Source organism: Callospermophilus lateralis, chromosome 2, assembly GCF_048772815.1.
Source record: "Callospermophilus lateralis isolate mCalLat2 chromosome 2, mCalLat2.hap1, whole genome shotgun sequence".
Taxonomy (NCBI): domain Eukaryota; kingdom Metazoa; phylum Chordata; class Mammalia; order Rodentia; family Sciuridae; genus Callospermophilus; species Callospermophilus lateralis.
This window is the reverse complement of record NC_135306.1, coordinates 125,428,060-125,449,485: the sequence shown is the minus strand read 5'-3', so window position 1 is coordinate 125,449,485 and position 21,426 is coordinate 125,428,060. Positions and strand designations below refer to the sequence as shown.

Genomic DNA, 21,426 nt, shown 5'->3' with positions numbered 1-21,426 from the left:
GTATCACATAGCATTTATCATAATACATGCAATTGAAATGCTTTTCTCATTTTCAAAAATGCTTAGTTTCTTGTAGGCAAGTTGCCATCCTCAATAATATCATGAGTGATTAATTTATGACAGATTAAGGCAATCACAATAAACTTTTTCCATTCACTTAGCAATTGCATATTGAGTTTCTACCAATGTAAGACACTTTACTAATCAGCAACTATTTGAAAAATCAATAAAATTATCCCTACCTTTGCAGGACTGGAAGACCTGGTTGTACAAATTTATATGTATTAATAACTTGCAGCATGAACAGTGTTGCTTTCATTAGCATGTGATAATTTGTAGCTAACATTTTGTGATCATTCCTTCAGTTTCCAAGTTCAACCTTAGAATCTTTTTCAACCCAGGAGCATAGGAAGCTGCTTCCATTCAGATTTGTGACGCTGGAACTATGTATTAGTACTAAAGTAGAGGCTTGTTCAGTATTGCTCTGGTGGTTAGAAGTTTGAAAGCCTTGCTTTGTGTAAAAGTAAATTTAAGTGACAGAAGTATTCTTTTCTATGCTTAAAAATAATTTATTATTTTGTGTATTAGGAATTAGAAGCTTACAGGCAGATAACTACATATTAAAAGAGATGCTTTAATAACTAGTTTTAAGAAATCTTGTATAGTTAGTATTTTTTCACCATTATTTGTAATATTGGTGGTTTCCAAATAAACATATTTTGACTACAGGCAGTAGTGTGCTGTTCAATAAAAAAAACAGTGGCACTCAGGTGCATGTGTGTCTGAGTGTGAGAGAAACCTTGTTTGTAGGTTTGCTAATTGCCTTTATATAAAGATGAGCCCAGCGGTTCTTTGAGCCACTATGTATGTGCCTGCTTCAGCACATCACCAGCACCCAGCCTGTTTGCCTAATCTTTCTTAATTGCTCTCTGTATTACGTCAATCTCTGCTTTCTGTGTATGCATCTCAATCCTGCATATTCCTTTCTCCTTTTTTTCCTTTTTTACACCCATCCTCTCCATATTAATACAATACTGCAATAAGCAGTTTAAGAAATTGCATATATATTGGGATATAAATTTTCACACCCATCCTGTCCACATTAATGCAAAACTGCAATAAACAGTTTAAGAAATTGCATATATATTGGGATATCTTCAGTTTTTCCTAAGGTTTTAGCAATCTGCCATTACCTAAATATTGTACAGTTACGATTATAATACATTAATATCCATCTATTAAAATGTAATTGTTATAACAATGACTCTGGGAATTTAGTGAATTTTCTTTTCTTTAATTAACTTGCAAAAACTACCAGAAGTTGGCTTAAGTTCATAAATGAACAATTTAAAACAGATGAGTGATTTTCATTTCTCTGTCCAAAGATAGTCTTTGTGATGAATACCAAAAAGGGTAGATAATATCAGCAAGAAGAAATGACATTAAGGAGGGGGAATGAAGAGTGAGTTACATAAATCAATGATTTGCCAAAATTCCTTTCTCTCATCCTCATCCTCAGAGCCTCTCCCTTCCCAGTCAAGGTAGTGGATAAAACATGGATTTTTTTTTTCCTTGAGGATGCAATTAACTCATCTCAAAATGTATGATATGTCTGATTTTTTGAGTTTGGGTGTGGGGAGGAGCTATGTTTTCTTGAGCATGGGGTGCAGTCTTCCAGGTCGCTGTGTTATGGGACATATCTTTAGCTACCTCTGTAGAATTAGCAAACTGGAAATCTAATAGCAGTGCCTTCAAGTGGCTCACAAGTCCAGTAGATCCTGGAATTTCCAGTAGTAGTGGACTGGCTGAAGTCACTTTACCTGTGTCCAAGAACATTTTTACCTAAGTAAATAAATGCTGAGTGATTATTTAGCCCACTAAAGATAAAGAACTATGGTAGCAGCATTTCTTGCGTCTACCTTTGAGAACTTGGCCTCTGAATGATGAAACTTAAACATCTTCCTTGTGTGACCTTTGAGTTAAAACAGCCTTTAAAGAAAATCTCTAAATGTGCTTTTCTAAATGCAAACTTTTTTTGGTCAAAATCAAAAGAAGAGTATTAAAAGTAGCTTAACATCAGAATTAATATCATAATTCTAATTTGGAATTACACCTAAGAATCTATCCACTGTCCTGTCCCATATTCTGTGCAGTTCTTCTGCATAGAATTTTTCTCAAGAAAACCCTCTGGTAAGGGATGGGAGTCAGGGGGCTAACCTGGGGTTCACTCTCTTTTAAGTAGCTTTCAAGATATTAATTCTAATTTGATCTAATAACATCTTTTTTGGAATTTCAGTTTGTCTAAATTAGAGTTATAACATGATTAGATCATAGTATATGAAATTTTGGGATCTTCTTCCCTCTACCCCTTTCTCTTCTTGATTCTGTGATAATGGTCAGTTATTCCTTGTTTAAATGATTTCCATTTCTCTACCTCATAAGTATAGATAGTTGTTTTAAGAGATAGAAAACTAATTTGACTCCTGTTCGAAAGCAGTCATAGTTGCTAGAAACAGAATTGCTTGCTTGCCATTTTGGCCTCAGTGACCACATTTTCTTCCTCTTCAGGAGCCTTTATATCCTGTTTGTGCTAGTGAGAATTTTACTCTTATACTAAAACTTGAGCAGCAACTTCATAAGTTATTTTTAAAAAATGATAACTAGTTGTATCATTATTGGCCTGTTCAACAGAATGAATTTAATAGGAAGCAACTCGTGCTTTGTATTTATTAATAAACTCTTAGGATAATTATATATAAATTAAAATTTTCATCCCTTATAAACAGACTTTGAAAGGCATATTATCATCATCATACCAAAAAAGAAACTGAGACTTAATTTGAATAACTTGACTAAGACTTGGTAGATTTCAGTGTATAGCCTAAGTATTAAGTTCAAATTGCTGTACCCTCCCAGAGTATGCTACTTCATTTCTGAAAAAGATGGGATTCACTCTAACATATTTCTCTACTAACTTAAATTTCTTTCCCAAATATGTTATTACATAAAATATTGTTATTGGTAAAAATAGGGAAAGATGAAAATAATAGTAAGTTCCTGTTCCATCTAAACAGATGAGATCCAATGGGAGTTCATAGTGGAGTACAGGGTTAATGTATAGAATCAAAACATTCAATTATGGATTGAATGTTTTGATTCTACACATTAACAAGTTCATTTAAATGGGAATTAAATAGGTGAATATGTTATACAGATAGCTTTACATATAGCACTGTTTGTTTTTTTTAAGACAAAGATGGGGTTTTCAATGGTAATTTGCTCACATGGAATAGTATACAGTAAAATTCAGTTCATATGCCCCTCTTTTACACCTGGTGTGAGTTTTGGCCTTTGATTTCTAGATTGGAATACTGTGAGTTTGTTTACTGGCCTAGAAAATGACTGTGTCATGTAGCTGTGGAAAGTTAAATTAATGAGTGACCAGGAATGAGTGAACCCCAGGTTAGCCCCCTGACTCTCATCCCTTACTAGAGGATTTTCCTGAGAAAAAAAATCTATGCAGAAGAACTGCATAGAATATGGGACAGGACAGTGGATGGATTCTTGGATGTAATTCCAAATTAGAATTCTGATGTTATTTTTTCCAATTGCAAATACCAATGGAAAAATAAAATATTATACAGGAGACTATTTGTAGATGTCTTCTGCATTGACTATGCTCAGTCCTCTTTTTATTATATACCTTTGTGAACTTTCTACTTTATATAGATTGGGTACATCTACATCTCAATGAGAAATTATTTGTGCAGTGATCTATATTAGCCTTTTAAGTAACTACTTTAGATAGATATTACCACAGACTATCTTTATATATTTGAATCAAAACTTTGGGTGTTTTCAGTCTTGGAAAGTTTGACACAGAGAATAATATCTCTTGCACCTTAATGTGATCTAGTGAGTTTCAAGATAAAGAGACACATACTCATTAACAGCAATGAGCTGAACTGTGATTGTCACCAGCAACACTGGATTTTAACCAAAACCTAGAAAGGGGAGAGAAAATATTAAGAGTTAAAAGTGTAAAGGGAATTACTTTTCAGATTCCTTTTCTTCCATGCTACTTTGACAAACAAGTTGTGGTAGGATTCTCAGCAGTAAAACACAAACAACTAAAAATTCCTATAAGATAGCACTTTAAAATCCAGTCTATGGAAAATTTTATCATGTATATGTGGAAAGAAAAGAAAACATAAACATATTTGGAGAATCATTCTTCTAACCACATAAAAACATTTCTAGCCATTACTTTTGAGTGATTTATGAGCACTCCCTTGTGGCTGTTTATTAGAACCACTTGAAATAGAAAAAAATTTAAAAAAATTAAAAGCAATAGGAAATTTAGTTGCTTGGGTTAATGTAACCTACCTCACAGTTAAAGTGTGCCTATGTGGTAAATAGAGAACCCTGAAGCATTACCTATATCAGATTTGCTTCTCTTCTGAAAATAAGTGAACTCACTGGTAAATATTTTTTAACTTTAAATATGGACCAATATCTATAAAACGAACATTGCTTAAAGATTTAGGTAATAACTAAGAATTAAAGTAAATTGTGTTCTAAATTACTAAAATGTTTTCAAGAATTTATATTATCATTGATATCTAGCAAGAGTTTTAAAATTATTTTTGTATTTTTCCTAAAGAATTTTAGTAAACTCATGCAAAGTCACACAATCCACAATTATTGCGAGATCTAGTATCTTCTGAATGGTGTGACTTGATTTTTCCTTCCCTAGATAATTACTTTTCTAGAGGGAAGTTCATCAAACTTTTTTTTTTTCTAAATCTGAAGAGAAAGTTTCATGTAAGCCCAAATTTTCTTTATCTAAATTTTTAAAAATTAATACAAGGTTTGGTCACCAGAGTTGTACCCTAAGTCACATTTTTAATAAATATTTTCTGCCATTTTGGAAGTAATTTTCCTTTATTATGAAGGGGGAATGGTGACTTTAAATCCTTCCAAAATTTTAATATCTTCTTTTCTTCATACTGGACTATTTCAGAATTGAAGAATTCCATCCACATGATTGACCAGTTACTATAGGGACGAAAGTCACGCATTCCGGGGGGAATTACAAAGTCAAGGTTCAGAAACAGCCAAATCTGATTCAAATCCACTTTGTGCCCTTTGGGTGTTGGCATTTACATTTTGATCTTTTGAATTGAAATCTATATATTGTGAACAGTAGTCACCCAGTGTACACAAAAGGACCATCTTTTTTGGATATAAAACTACACAAATAATAGCTTATGGAAAAAATTAGATTCATACTTTTCTACTATTAGGCTTCTGAATGGAGTACAGTTTTGTTAAGTTACTTTGGATTTTGATTTCTAGCTTTGAATAATTACATTTTTTAATCATTTGGGGGAAATTATAAGACTGTGGAATGAACACAGATCAGTTAACTCTTTGGAGATGGTAACATTTATTGAGAGCCTGCTATTGCCGAATCTTTGTTAATGGTTTTTGAAAATATATCTGTTTCTCCTTTAATTTTTCTAAAAATCTTAAAGAGTTTAGAAATGAAGACTCTGAGTATCATCAGTTGTGGTGCTGAGATTCAGATGAAGCTGAGTTTATTGACTTTAATGCTAATGTTCTTCCAGTGGATTTTTCCATGTTGGACTTCATTGCTCATCATGTAAAGTGGGCTTTAATCTCTGTGTTGTGGAGAGCTTAGTGGAGTCTGTGGCACATCTGGAACACACAGCAAATCCTTCCTGTTGTTATCTCTGTTATTCTCTTGGATGTTTCTCTCATTTTTTCTCATTTTTTTTGTTTAATATCTTTGCCACATCTTATGTTTTTGTTCAGCTTCATATTAACAGGGGGAGAAGGGGGATAAAAGAGAGAAATTGGAACAAATTCAGAAACAAAGGAAAAATAAACTATGAAATATAAAGCAATAGAGATAGGAAATAATACTTGCCCGGAAGGATGGCAGTTGATTACCCTGTTTTGCTGTCTCCTCAGGCTTTTGCTTTATTCTTAGGTGATGTTTATATGAGAGCTCTAGAAGGCCTTTGGCAGAAACGTAAACCATTGGACATGAATGTATCTTCCCATTTATTCTCTCTTCTAATCCTTTCTTCCCCAATTAAGAAAAATTCCTTCATATTGATTAGTTCTATCATTGTGAGATGGGATTTTCTGACATTATTTCTTTGAGTCTTCCCAGCATATCAGATGTAATGGATTCAAAGTAAAATTCATTATCATTTTTTCCTTCTTACCAAACATGACTTCGTAACTCATCCCAACTCTGTTAGGTGCCACAGTCCAGCTTCTGAAGCACAACCCATAGTGTCCCCTACCGATTCTCCTCCCTCCTTGGGGTAATCTGTCACTGGCTGGTTCCTTTCCATTCTTCCCTAGAACTGTCTCTGGAACTGCATCTGTCCACACTGCAGGCACCTGATCTACTCCTTTACCTCTTCAGGATGGAGTTCTTTTCCCAACCACTTGTCTCTTCATTCTTAAAACCATCTCACTTATTTTTAGCTTCTTAGAAAAAGTTTTTACACTCTTCTTCTATTTAGAAACCAGCAGTTTCATATTTCATATTCAGGCTTCTTTGCTTCTGGTGTTAACCAGTCTTTTTCCCTCACTTAGTTCAGTGGAACTTCCTGCTTATATTATCCAGACTCTTTTATAGTTAAATGATGTTTTTATTGGATAATTTAAACAACTACAGTAATTCTGTGGAGACTGCTGTGTGCCAGGCACTGTCCAGCAGAGTTCACATTCATTCTACTCTTTCTATTTTAGACAAGTTGATGTGAAGTCCTGTAACTTGGTCAGTGCAGTCACAGTCATGGTTGACTCTAGTGCTAATACGTTTTCTGTGTTGCATTCCTTCTTCCTGCATGCTATGCTTAGTTTTGCCCCTTTACCTTTAGTCATCATGTTCCTTGTTTCTAGAATATTCTTTCCTTTCAGTATATCCAGTTAACATCAACCATCCAAACATTGCCATGACTCAGTTTTCATATATCTTTTTGTTTTCAAAATCCTAATGTGTTTATAAAGATTTCTGCAGAGTCCATCACCTAACTAACTATTCACAATTTAATCAGTTTTGTCTTTCAATTTTCCCAAAATTGTCCAGGAGTATATAGAAGCTGCCAAAACTTGTTGAATGAATACATTGATTTTTTTTTTCTCTTTTCAAGTAGATTTTAACATTCTGGAAGTTTCAGCCCATACCTAAATTTCGCCCTGCCCCACAGATCTCAGAACTGCACACACACACATGTGCATGTGTGCAAATGCTTGGAGATGGGAGAACATAGGGAATTTGTCTTTCATGACTTTTATAGGAAAACACCTTCTAATATTATGCACATAGACATAGTCCAAACAAAAGGGTAGCACAATGGATCAGGTATAAAGGTGTATTAAATAGGTAAATATGGAATGAGATTCATAATCTGTGTATTTGGAAATATTACTTGGTGTTCTTTTTATTCACTCAGTATATGTAAACCATTGAGCTAATTGTTTTATATTGATTATTTCTTAAGTCCTTAGAATTAAATTGTTAAGTAGATGATGCAGCTGATTCTCTGAGTGGTTAAATAACAGGCCATAAGCAACAGAAACCAGTAAAACCCAGGTATGCTCAATTTTAAATACATGTACTTAAGCCCTGTACTATGTGCCAAACTTGTTCAGTCTCATTATTGTTGAGGTATTCACCACTTGAGAAGTATCATCCTGTTTAAATCCACTGACTTGAAATATATTAGATCATGCTTGTGAAATACTGTGGTTCGTGAAGTAAGCAACAAATAAACATCCAATAAAGGGTAGCCTTTATTTTTGGCATTCTCCAAGTTACACTAAAGTGTTCATGATATGGCCTTTCCCCTAATGCAAACTTAACTTTAAAGGATGAATTAGCTGTTCCTTACGTCTGTAAAATGTATGTTTCTGTGAGCCCTTGTGCTTGGGGTTTATGACCACAAAGAGCTTTTAGAGAGTGAGAATTAAAACTGAGCTACTTTACTACTACTTCCGATCATATCTGCCCTGTGGGAGCCACCCAGTGGATCTGATGGCATGCTTGTCTGAGCTCACAAGCAGGAATTAGGTGATGGGTATCAGAGGTATCTACAATTGGCCCTGGATGTCTTTGAAATGAACTTGAGTATTGATTTGTTTTCTGTTTTCACAGCATAGTACTTTGGGTCCTCTTTATAAGATCTGTTGTCTCATTTTTGTGTAAGTGGGAGAACTCTACGTTCATGAGAACTGGCATCAACATTCTAGTTTCTATTTTTGTATATATTATCTCTTCATTTAGGTTGTGGATTTAAGACATTTAAGAAATAAAACCTAATGATTAACCACAGTAAAAATAAAAATATATGCAAATGAAAACATTTTGACATTTTTTATTTATGCTTTTTTCTTCATCTTAGCATTTGCTCAGTATGCTGTAGTAGAACAAATTATTATTTTTGTTAACTGGGCTTCATTCTTACTTGAATGCTCCTTAAAGGTGGTATTTGTTTTGTTTTTAAAATTAATATCCTCTTTCAGAGTAACACTATCCTTAGAAATTTTTGTGCCCTTGCATCTAGTTTTTGGGCCTTATTTCCTATACCTCCTTGCAGTATTCTTATAAATCTGTATTGAAGGTTCTATCTGTTTTAAAGTTTAAGTGAATTCCAATTTGAAACATGAAACTAAAATATTTTTCAGTGAAGTAAAATCACATACTCTTTTATTCATGTTGGAAATATTATGAGCTCAGGCAAATCCCAAGTGTGAGGAATCTAATTAAATAGGGGGGGAAATGAACCTTATTTTATTTTGCAGCTGTGGAATTCTAGCATGCTCATGGCAATATGGATGAGCATTTGTGTGGTTCATTTTTAAATCATTGCTTAAACTGGCTACATTAAACCAGTGTAATTAAAGGTATTTGTAAATTTAATACCTAATGTACCATTTCTTAGTTAAATCTTAGGAGCAGAAATGTAAACATACAAGCTATGATTTCAGCACAATAAGTGCTTATTTTCACATTACTCACATTCTTGTTAGGATCAAGTGGAATAATATGTGAAAACAGCTTAATTATAAAGTGGAGAAATACTGTATAATATGGAAAATATTTTTATAAATGCAGACAATAGAACAAAAACTGTATATTCAATAAGTTGAATAAAGGAGCCATTTTTTAATATTGTTGGCATTAAGTTATACAGAACTTAATATATGCACATTTTTAATTTCAGATTCAAAATGCTAATGATGTACTAATTGCACCACTTGAGAAATTTCGAAAAGAACAAATAGGTGCAGCAAAAGTAAGTATTATTTTTCTATTATTCTTCAGATATTCTGATAATTCAAGATAACATAATCTCAGATTCTAACATTTTTGAAATTAGAATATTCTTTTAAAATATTCCATACTTCACTTTAGATTTTTTACATAGAGTCTATTGCAAAGACTGGAATTCTTTTAAACACAAATGATATTATTCTTCTACTGAGTGGAGAAAAGTCTACTTGCTAAGTGAGTTCCTTTCTCTCCAATAATTGTAAATTATTGACTTCTTTTGCAGAGAAGGTGAGATTATGGTAAAATTATTAGCAGCTTTGTTTCTAATATCTAAATAAAATAAAAATTAGACACAAGTGATATGGGAAATTCGGACAGTCATTATAAAAGAACTTTATTATCTTTGGTATTTTTCATTTAAAAAAAAATGTTTTGTGAGAAAAACTTTTAAAATGTCATAAAGCCTTTGTCTTAACATTTTATTGATTATGAACCAACATTTTATTGATTATGAACCAATCAAATTACCCCTGAGCCTAGTAATCTGAAATTTACTTGCATCCTCTTTCCTAGAACTACATTTTGGCCCCTTGTTCAACATTATGTATGCATGTTAAAATAAAACTTAGTCTATAACAGAACTCATTATCTCCCATCCTTTCTCTGTTTTGAGTTTCAGTTTAGTCAATGGCAAGCCCCTTTTCCTTTTCCAGCAATGCTGTTCGTTCTACTCATAATTATTTCTATACTTTTCTTTCTTCTTCTGCAGTGTACTAACTGGTCTCCCCACCCCCATTGTAATCTGCTAACAAATGTTTGCCATCTTTGATCATGTTCTTGTTCTGGTGATAAAACCTTCAGTGGTTCTTCCCCTGCCCCCCAATATTTTTTTAGTTGTCAATGGGCCTTTATTTTATTTATTTGTATGTGGTGCTGAGAATTGAACTCAGTGCCTCACATGAACTAGGTGAGCACTATACCACTGACCCACAACCCCAGACAGTCCTCCTAGTGAAAGCATTCTCCAAGTTAACCATTTGCTACATTTTAGTATATCCTACTGTCAGGCACAGTTGTCTGTTTTCTGGTCTCTGTATACACTTGATTCCATTCTTGCCTTTGCTAAAACCTTTCCTTTTCCTTGGAATATTTAAAACCTCTGCCTTTTTTGAAGTCTTAAAATCTCTCTAAGGCTTATTTCATATCCCAGAATTAGAAAGAAGCCTTTTTTTATATAGACTTTTCTCATTCAGATATCCATTTTCCTTCCAGAATTCATTTTCCCCTCTCTTATAGGATTGAATATTTCTTATACTTATTTCCTCTAGTAAGTTATCATAGTCTGCCTTGAATTAGAATTTTTGTGTGTGTGTGTGTGCATTTTGCTACTAGTTGTGAGAAATTTTCAGATCAAGGAATAAACCAGATAATTTTAGTGTTAATTCTGCAAATATTTATCAGTTTCACAGTTGGTCTACATGTGGCAAGCATACTGTTTGATAAGATTAAGGGATGCAGCTGTAAACAAGAGAGACATGATCCTTGCACTTAGGTCCCTTATCATTGTTTGTTAAAAACAGACACTCAAGTAATTACAAATGCACTGAGGATCGGGATGCAGAAGTGCAGGATGCTCTGCAAGGATATAATTAATGTACTTTGTTCAGAGAATCAGGAAATGCCATCCACAGGAAGTCTTGGTTAAGCAAAACGAGGAGAAAGAAATAGCTAGTAATCGTGTATACAATGATGGGAAAGAAAAAGCTTTCAAATGTTTCAGAGAGAGAACAGAATGGGAATGAATAAAGGTCTTGATGATGGAGAAAGATCTAGTCATTTCAGAGGAAGAATGGCCCTTAAGTTTGGAGTACAGAGGTCCATGGAGGCAGAGGTCATATGCACAGTTTTGTAATGGTCCATAGTGTTTTACTCTTTATGCTAATGATGTCAATAAGCAATGGTCAGTTGTAAGCAGGAGAGTAATACACTGATATTTTTAAATATCACTCCATGTCATGTGTGGAGTGGGGCAGCCAAGACTGCCTATGGGCAAATCCCATAGGCTACTGGATAAGGTGACTATGGTTGTGAATGGCTCACACGATGCAAAGTGTGGACTGAGAGGTTTCACCATGTTCCTCGGGTTCCAGGTTACATAACGGAATAGTTGCTGGACTACACACAGAGATAGGCAGCATTTCTATGTGGATGACAATGATGGTGAGATGATCATTTATTCATAATTAATTAACTTGAGGTTTCTCCCAGGCATCTAAGTGGAGACATTGAGTGGGCAAGTGTGTACTCAGATCTAAAGTAGAAATGCGCATTTGGGAATTTAGTCCTCCAGATGTTAACTGAAATCAAGATATAGTAGATTAGATATCCCTGAAAAAGAGTGAGAAGTGAAGGGGACCTAGGGCCTTTATAACTTGAGAACTCTCTAAGTTTGATGTTGGGAAAGAAAAAACATGACAGGAATGGAAACAGAGAGAAGGTACAGAAAAAGGAAGAACATTATAAGAATGCGGTGTCTCTGTCCTTGAAAGAGTCTTAAAAAATTAACAAAAGCTGATTTTAGTAAGAGATACATAGCAGTTACTTTCACTGAACTATTACATCTTTGAGAATGAGAGACTTTGTTACTTTATATACATGGATGATTACACTACTGGTGTGACTGCACATGTGCAGCCAGAGGAATGAGAACTTGTGCTCCACTTATGTAAAATGTGTCAAAATGTATTCTACCTTCATGTATAACTAATTAGAACAAATTTAAACAATTTAAAAAAATTATTCACAAGCAATCTGTGAGTTGAGTACTAGTATTAACACCTGCTTACAAATGAGACAAATGATGAGGTAATTTCACACCCAGTCACAGTTAGGAAGTCTAAGAGTGTGGAGCTGATATGAAACATTTTCCTTCTGATCTTCAATATACAATATTTCATTTCTTCAATGATATCTATAAAGCTGAATTACAGAACTTTGTGAGAAATTATTTCCCAGATGTAGGGTATTCCAAGTTTCCTGGCCCATCCAAAAGCAGTAAATTTTGTTTGTGTGTGGATTACTGCTTTCTCACTGGAAGGTTTAGTTTACCTAACATTGCAGTAGTAGGAGCAGTAACACCCATTTTATTTTGTTTTGTTTACATATCAATTGCTGGACAGATCAATTGGGAATATCCAATAGGATATTATTACTTTGCCTACTCACTGAGAGGTTGAAATTGTGGTTAAATGAAACCAATAAAGTCTTGAGCATAAAGATTATTGCACTTGATCTGTCTCTGGTGGTGATTCTGTGTATTTATCTGCCTGATGTTCTTAGCACTAAATTGTTTCTCAGCTGCTAACTAATCCTAGTTAAGTAAAGTGAAAAGCAAATTAAAAGTCGGCATCTCTCCTTTAATATGTGTCAATTTTCCTTTAACATAACATTTAACATTTAACATTTTTTTATCTCTTTAAACCCATTTGCTTTGGTATTTTCCTACTTGGTACATAAAGTTAATTTTACAGATGACATTTTGTTGCTGGAATGAGGAGTCAGTTAAGTGCAGAATCTTTCATTGCACTCAGTGACCTCTCCAGCTTGTCCACACGGCAAACCAGAGTGGAAAATGCTGAGTCAAATGGCCCTAGCCTCCCAACCAGATGATACTCTTTAGCTGAAGTGGATAGAATCCATGGACCACAAACATTTCCTTTTGTTGTGCGCACCATGGAGTTTGAGACACCTGATCCCATGGAAAGTGAGGCGCTCAGTGAGTTCCAGTGTGGGAAGGAAGAATGGTGCATCTGTGAGAAGCATTAGAAAAGCTTAATGATGGGGTTGTTGAACTAAGGGACAGGAAGCACTGGGTCCTGCTTGTTTGAGTAGTTGGAGATTAGAAGAATTATCTATAAACAGTTCTCACGAATGTATTTATTTAAAGGTTCTTTGCCTAATAGTATATGAGTTGTATTACAGCCCAGACATATTACAGCATATTACATGTGTCAGAGAGTTAATTGAATGTTTGGTTTATCTCCTAACACACTGCTGGTTTAAATACTAGAAGATGAGTGGAAAGCAGGTATTCGGAACAATTAATGCCAACTAGAATTTCACTGTATGAATATATTCAGAGTGACATTATTAGAGAGCAAGATGGATTATAACCCTTTGTTGGACATTGTTGGAATAAATTACTACTATATTTCTGTGATCCTATTGGAAATCTTCTCCTTGCTCCCAGAAGGAATTGATTGTGTCATGGTCTATTCCTTTCACTCTTGTTTCTACACAGATTCTGACTCCAAAACATAGGTAGAGTTCCATGTCAGAGTCCTTAATGACAAGACATTATGGAAAAACATATATGTATGTAAACAAATATATGTATCAGATTATTATGTATTTTAGGAAATGGAGCTGACTTTAAGCAGGCCAAGATCTCATTTTCCACAGATGGGGCACCTTGGTGGCACAGCAAAGATCAGAATTGAGTGACTCAAGCTGGGCACAGTGGCATATGCCTGTAATCCCAGCAGCTCCAGAGGCTGAGGCAGGAGATTGAGAGTTCAAAGCCAGCCTCAGCAATAGCAAGGCACTAAGCAACTCAGTGAGACCCTGTTTCAGTGACTCAGATCAGTCATCTTTGAAGTCCTTCATATTGCTCTTTTGAAGCCTCTTTTATGAAATATTTCATTTTTTTATGTTTAGTGAATAAACATTTTTATAAAATACAGAGTAATTGTGAAGATGTTTCAATTATGCCCAACTTCCCCAATTCAAATCCAGCCTAGTTAACCTGCTTCCCTTAAGTTTGAAAGCTCCCCAGCATACAGCATACAGTAGGTACTTAACACTGACTTGTTTAATTGGAGATTAAAAAAAGAGACTTGAGAAATACTATCTATAAAAGTTGAAGGATAATTTTCATTTCTGTGGGAAATGTTTTTCAAGACAATGGTTTTTGTTTTTAATAAGACTTTAATAGAAATCATATGACATTCTTTTATGGTTTTAATGTGGAAATGAGTATAATATTAGTCATTTCAAAGAAGAACTTGATTTTTTTTTTACATTGATTTCATGTTGAAGACTTAATGGAGCCCAGTAAATCTCCCTTTGTTCTGTCCATAGTAGGGTTTGGTCCTGTCTCTGAACATTTGTGTGTTAATATTAAACATGCCTTACACATAGAATTATTTTATTATGTAGTATCCAGAAAAAAATCTATAGAGAATTGTCACAATTTATGTTATAGCCTTAGATTTTATTCATGTGAACATTACTACAGTCTCTCATATGTAAATGGTGTAGAGAATCTAGCAGGATTATAAATATTATAAATTACAAAGTTTTTGCCCCTCAACTAAGGTAATGATCTATTTCAATTTGTGATACTTTGGACTTATGATGAGAATTATTGGAAAGAGTGTGGTTTATAGAGATAGACTCTGAATTTAGTAGATCACACTTTAACTTTTGTTCCTGTTGTCAACAGACCCAACAGAGCATGGTCCAAATGATTTTATTTTTTTTAATTTAAAGAGAGAGTGGGAGAGAAAGAGAGAGAGAGAGACAGAGAGAATTTTTTTAAAATATTTATTTTTTAGTTATCGACAGACACAACATCTTTGTTTGTATGTGGTGCTGAGAATCGAACCTGGGCCGCACGCATGCCAGGTGAGCACGCTACTGCTTGAGCCACATCCCCAGCCCAAGGTCCAAATGATTTTTCATGTACTACTGACAGCTGCTAAACTGAGTCTCTGACTACTGGAAAAATCTTCTCTGGCAATGGCTGTATTGGGAGCTGAATTCTTGTGGCAACTGTAAGCCACTAGAATTTGATTTTTAATTTTTTCAGTACTAGGGGTCAAACCCAGGACCTTGCCCAGGCGAGGCAAGTGCTCTATCACTGAGCTGCCCTCTCACTCCTTTTTATTTTTTGAGACAGGATCTTGCTAAGTTGCTTAGGGCTCTTCATTTGTTCAGACTGAAAAATGGCTGGTGAACGCCTTTCAAGAGTGAGATATAGTGCTTTACGATATTTAGCAGGATATTCTGTGTTGTCATATTTGAAATCACAACTTGACACTTCGGGCTGGGGATGTGGCTCAAGCAGTAGCACGCTTGCCTGACATGTGTGCCGTGCGGCCTGGGTTCGATCCTCAGCACCACATACAAAGATGTTGTGTCCGCCGAAAAAACTAAAAAATAAATATTAAAAATCTCTCTCTCTCTAAAAAAAACAACAACAACAAAAAAAAAACTTGGCACTTCAAGAAAAATGAACTAAAGCTGATTAACTTTTTAAGCTTTAGCTTCCTCATCTAAAAAATAGAGAAAAGAATAAAACTGTCTTTACTGGATTGATCCAATAACTTAATTTAGACATTTTGTGAAATTTGATTAGCAAATTTCTTCTACATAATATAAACCAAAGATGTTAGTTGCCTTTATTTTATAATTGATAATAATTACTGCTGTTGTGTAGTTTTTGTGCTTATAACAAACTTTACCTCTATAAAGTTGGTAAGGTCCTCATGTATATAGGTTAGTTTACCTTACTTTGTTTCATGGAAGAGACAGATCTGTGTTGATCACAGAACATTGATTAGAATGGTTCACAGGGATACTTGGTAAGAAGACTTCAGATGGCTATTGTTTAAACTGAATAGCACTATACAATTTGTGGAGCACTACTACATACAGTAGTCTTACAAAGTAGAATATATCATCATTTTGGGGATAACTAACATAAGACCCTGAATGATCAAGAGGCATTGACAGCTGCCCAGAGGCTAATGCATCCTCTAGCTGGGACCTGGGTCCAAGCCTTGGAACCTAATTCAGTAATATTGGTACTATACTATAATATTGGTACTATACAATATCTGCCTCTTCTGATGAACCCCATTGCTGCCACTAGTAAAACAAACCAGATGACATTCTCTAGAGATGAGGAGCCAGTGGTGTCCCTGTATTTGACACGCAACACCTATCAGCATCTCTATGTACTAAGTCATTGTGAAAAAAACATGTACATATCAGAGTTTATTATCAGGATGACCTAGGAATAAAGGGGAAATATGAAGCATTTTAGAAATCATTTTGGTGGAACACTTTATTTTTTCAACTTGTAATCTACTCTTTGGGATTATTGTAGGTTCACTCAAAAGCCAGCCTTTGAATTTTAACAATGTTGTACTAGGCTGTTCCTTCTATCCTTGTTTACATTTTATGTGTATCAAATTAGTATTATATCATTACCCTAAGTTTATGTATGAAGACATGAATGGTGTGATTCTACTTTGTGCACAATCAGAGACATGAAAAATTATGCTCTATATGTGTTCTATGAATTGAACTGCATTCTGCTATCATATGTAACAAACTAGAATAAATAAATTTAAAAAACCCTTAATAGTATACATTGAAATAATTAGAAACCCTCTAAAATTATGAATCAGTGAGGTAAATATTTACTAACCTTTTATGGTCTTAAAAGTTAAATTATGAAGCACCTCAGACTGTTTCCCCTACAAAATTAACTAAAACCTTTTGTTACATGAGTGTGATCCACCAATAAAATGTATTGAGTACTCATCTGTCAGAGCTGTCACTGTCAGCTGATAGGCAATGTCAGCACTTGCTAATAAAGAACATCTGGTTACTATAGCATTGAAAAATAAGTAAATTCCCATATTTACCAATAAAATTATTGACTTTTTTATTGTTTAATGTCATATTGTTTATTCAGATTAAAATAAAATGTCACAAACTCCTCAGGTATAGTCCTTTCATTCCATGCTAGCCTAGCAGACTTTTTGGTGAGACTTTTATTTTGGATTAGTTTGTTTATTGCAAAGTAAAGAGATCTTTAGGCATGTAGATGTGATCATATAACATATTAACAGCTGCTATCTACTACCTCATCCTTCCTTCTCAGTTTTGAGTCATTGGAAGTTTGGTTAAAATGTTTGAGTCATTGAAATGTTCAGGTGAACAGTGCTGATCTGCATTGTACCAGGCCTGTTGCTTGACCTTGGGGACACAAAGATAATATTGACGCTTGCCCCCATGGCCCTCACTAAAGCAGAAGAAACCCTGGAGAAACAATTATAGTGCAGCAGCATTAGTGCTGTTCTTGAAGTACTTGACAGTCACTCATAGTATTTTCCAAATACAGTGAAAGGAAAAGTCTCTTCTGCCTAGCCAGGGAGGGTGACAAAGACATTCAGCAGGTGCAACTTAAAGACTGGTGAAAGTTTTTCAGTCAATTGAGGAAAAACAGCATCTCTGGCAAAGGAAGCAACATCGGGGTGGAAACAATTTGTGACAGACTTAGAAGCTTGATATGCACTGGTGGGATTATACCTACTGCTTTTATTTTATTTATTTTTTGAACATGAACCACATTAAGAAATTTGTTTTCCATCACAATTTAACAAGTATATGTGCTAATAACCTCTGTTACTACATGGAATATATACTGGTATTTTCTGTTATATTTTAATCTATTTTCATTAAAACAAATGCTGGTCATAAACTATGCATATAATTGTATAACCCACGAGTGTAGCATCAAACCTGAAGAATGAATAAAACTTGGGCCAGAACTTACTATGTGTATCGTATGTGTAACATAAAGATGGAGCTTATGAGAAATGAGGCAGGAAGTAGCCAGCTGGGGTGGAATCATGGAGAGTTTTGTGGCATATCAGGGAGTTTTTAATTCATAAGCATACTAATGATGATCAGGGTATGATAGGCATTGGTCTCATTTGTTAGACAGTATTCTAGGCAGTACACATATACCTGTTTATGTAATGATAACCCTGTGAGGTAAGTCCTGTTAGTTTCGTCATGTTCTTGGGATTGAGTAAATGGAGGCATAGAGAAGGTAATGTCTTCTGCCCAGGACTAGGTAACTGGTAAATAACAGGACAGAGATTGCACCCAGGCAGACCCATGCTCTTAATCTTGCTACTATATTCCTGTGGCCAGTGGAGTCTTGAATGTAGATTTCAGGAAGACAGACTATCAGCAATGTGTGGCATCAAGAGTCCAGGTAGTAGCCAATAATTCATCATCAGTTACATTAAAATGTTGAGTTAAACTGTCTACCTTTCGGGGATCTGACCATTTCTCTATTTCCTCCCAGCCAAGTGAGTCTTGGTAACTAGAACATCCTGCCAGCAGGAGAGCATATGGGCAACATCAGGCCTGTGTCAGATCACAAAAGTCTTTGCTCTGAGATCCCATTGAATACCATCAAGTGAATTAGACATTTAGAGTTCTCTGTCTTCTCCAAGGAGGTCATAGAAAAGCCTCATGTTGGTCCTCCACTTTTCTTCAGGTACCCCCACTTTCTCTGCTTTGGCCCAGCAGCTCCTGGTATTGTTATGCTTTTCTATTTTGTCCATATAGGTCTCTGCCCTATGTTAGGCTTATATGTTAGCTTTCTGTTGCAGTAACAAATACCTGAGATAAATTGACTTAAAAAGAAGAATGGTTTATTATGGCTCATAGTTTCAGAGGTTTCAGTTCATGATCCCTTGGCCCCATTGCATTTGGGCCTGTGGCAGCTCATTATGGTTAGGAGTGCATCAAGGCCACATTCCCAGTGACCTGACTTCCTTCCACTAGGCCCTACCTCCTAAAGGTTGCAGCACCTGCTAATACTGCCACAGACTGGTGGCCAAGCCTTTAACACATAGGCTCTTGGGGGATGTTCAAGATTCAAGGTGTAGCTGCTTTCCTTATAAAACTTTCCTGTCATTCTCTTTGAATTACTCTTAGGAAAGTTTTATCTCCCATCCTTGAATTCTACTGGTATCAAATTCCCAAAAGAAGAGTAGCACAGGGGAGAGCATTCTGTCTTTTGGTATTTTTAGAGTTTTACTTTCTAGTCCAGAGCAAATATCTTAGCAAAGGATTTTGGTGCTACTATTCTCTCTTTTATTGCAGGGTGAGTTTCCATGCTGCAGAATTAAGGATGACATTTGTTTCCTAGGCTGATTTGAAAATGTAAATTTTAGGTTTCAAGGCAGGGGTTGGCAATCTGTAGCTCAAATCCAGTCTGTTGTCTATTTGTGTGTGGGCAATGAGCTACAAATGCTTATTAGACTTTTAAATGCTTTTTAAAGTTAAAATAATAATATTTTGTGTTAAAAGCAAATTATGTGAAATTCCTATTTAAGTGTCCATAAATGCAGTTTTGTTGGAACTCAGAATCACACATTTGTTTATATGTTTTGTAAAGTTGCTCTTCTTTTTGATCAGCAGTGTTAAGTAGATGTGTAGGAGAGCATTGCAGTCCACAAAACATAAAATATTTATTGCTGGCCCCTTACAGGAAAAAAAAATAGCCTGAAATAAATTGTTTTCAACTCTAAAATACACCTTGTTTGATATCAGAGACTGAATATTAGTTTGATTTAGCTTCTGTATTAGTCTTTTGTGTTGCTATAACAAAATACTAGAGGTTAACTTATAAATAAAGAGATTTATTTGGCTCTTGATGCTGGTGACTAGAAGGTGCAAATAGCATTATTTGTTGGTGACTTGTTACAGGTCCCCTGTCTATGTCACAGTGTGGTGGAGTAGTAGAAAAGGAACTGGTTGAGTACAGAGGCAGCATGTAGGAGCAAGGAAACTCTAGATATTCAAAAGGAGGTGCCGGACTCAATTAGAACAACCTGTTCTTTTGAATGTCCCCAGATAGTGAAAATTCACTTCTGAGAGAAATACACTAATCCTTCTTAAAGACCTACTTGATTCTCACAGCCCCACCTCTTAAAGGTTTCAGTACTTCTCCACATCACCACACCAGGGATCAAATTTTCAGCAAGTGCACCATTGGGGACACACTCAAGCCATATCCAGACCATAGTAATTTTATGTTGGAAAACCACAGAATTTATAGTAAGAGAAAACTGGGTGCAACTTTGAATGTTAGTGGTTAAAAATAATATTTATAACACAAACAGCAAAAAATTTTAAGTGTATTATTTTCATGAAAATCTTTTACTTTCCAAGCAAAATATAGATTTTTCAGTTTAGGGTTGTGGTTTGGCACACAGGCAGTTTAGAAGAGAAAGCAGAAGAATCATTTTTACCTCTGTAGCAGGAGGTATTTAAATAGTTAAGAGAAGGTCAAGTAAAAACCACTTCACTCTACAACTGCATAATTTTATTTAGGTTTCGCATCTCAAGCAGAACCACTGAACATGGTGGATAACCCTCTTCCCAACACTCTTTTTTAAATTTTTTCCCCACAATACCTTTATTGTATTTATTTACTTTTATGGGGTGCTGAGGATCGAACCCAGTGCCTCACGCATGCTAAGTGAGTTCTCTACCACTGAGCCACAACCCCTTCCCGACACTCTTATTTAAGAATATGGTAGATCTCATCATAGATTTAACTTTGTTTTATCTCTGTGAGCTTTCTTTTTCTTTTTAAAAAAAATTTTTTATACTTTTTTGGTATATAAAACCAGCTAAGTAAAAATGAGAAAAGTTTTTTTTTATGATTGTGTAGGTAAATGGACTCATTTATGGATCAGAAAATTTTAAATTTGTGAATATGTTTGCGAAGATTCAGCTAAGAGAACAAGCAGTATGTTTGCAACTGGACAAATGTACTGTGAGAAATAAGATAAGGTCTGCCCTTTGTATTCACAACAGTATTCAGCTTTCATTGATTTTATTAATAGGTTTGGTTTAATATAGCTTCTTACTGTTCAGCATTTAGAGTTGATTTTTGCATCTTTCTCTTCTATATAGAGTCAGGAATAGTCTGGAGCCAAACTGAGCGCTCTCCAGAGACCATGCAGCCCATGTTTGCATGGAGAGCCTGGTGATTTACTGACTCTGAATTGAAGAGATGACCTCCACAGTTACTGTAGAAACCCAGTGAGAAGTGAAGTGAGCTCACTGTACAAGGATTCCAAGCATTGAAAAAACTTTCCTTATTTGGTAAATGTGGTTAACTGGTCCCAGCTGGTAATGCTGGTGAGCTCTTTGTGAGAATTGTGAGAATGTATTGTCTCTGTAAGCTACATTCTTGTATCTTTTATTTTTTAACTCATTAGAAT

General features: G+C 35.0%; 1 protein-coding gene across 4 annotated transcripts in view; it reads left to right on the top strand.

Moving 5' to 3' along the window:
* Arhgap42 (Rho GTPase activating protein 42) overlaps window positions 1-21,426 on the top strand; it is a 265,823-nt gene that overhangs the window by 146,054 nt on the left and 98,343 nt on the right. For all 4 annotated transcript variants that reach the window (XM_076846490.2, XM_076846489.2, XM_076846491.2 and 1 more), the window contains exon 4: window positions 9,270-9,341. In XM_076846490.2, coding sequence (XP_076702605.1) covers window positions 9,270-9,341 — 72 coding nt within the window. The remainder of the gene's footprint in view (window positions 1-9,269; window positions 9,342-21,426) is intronic.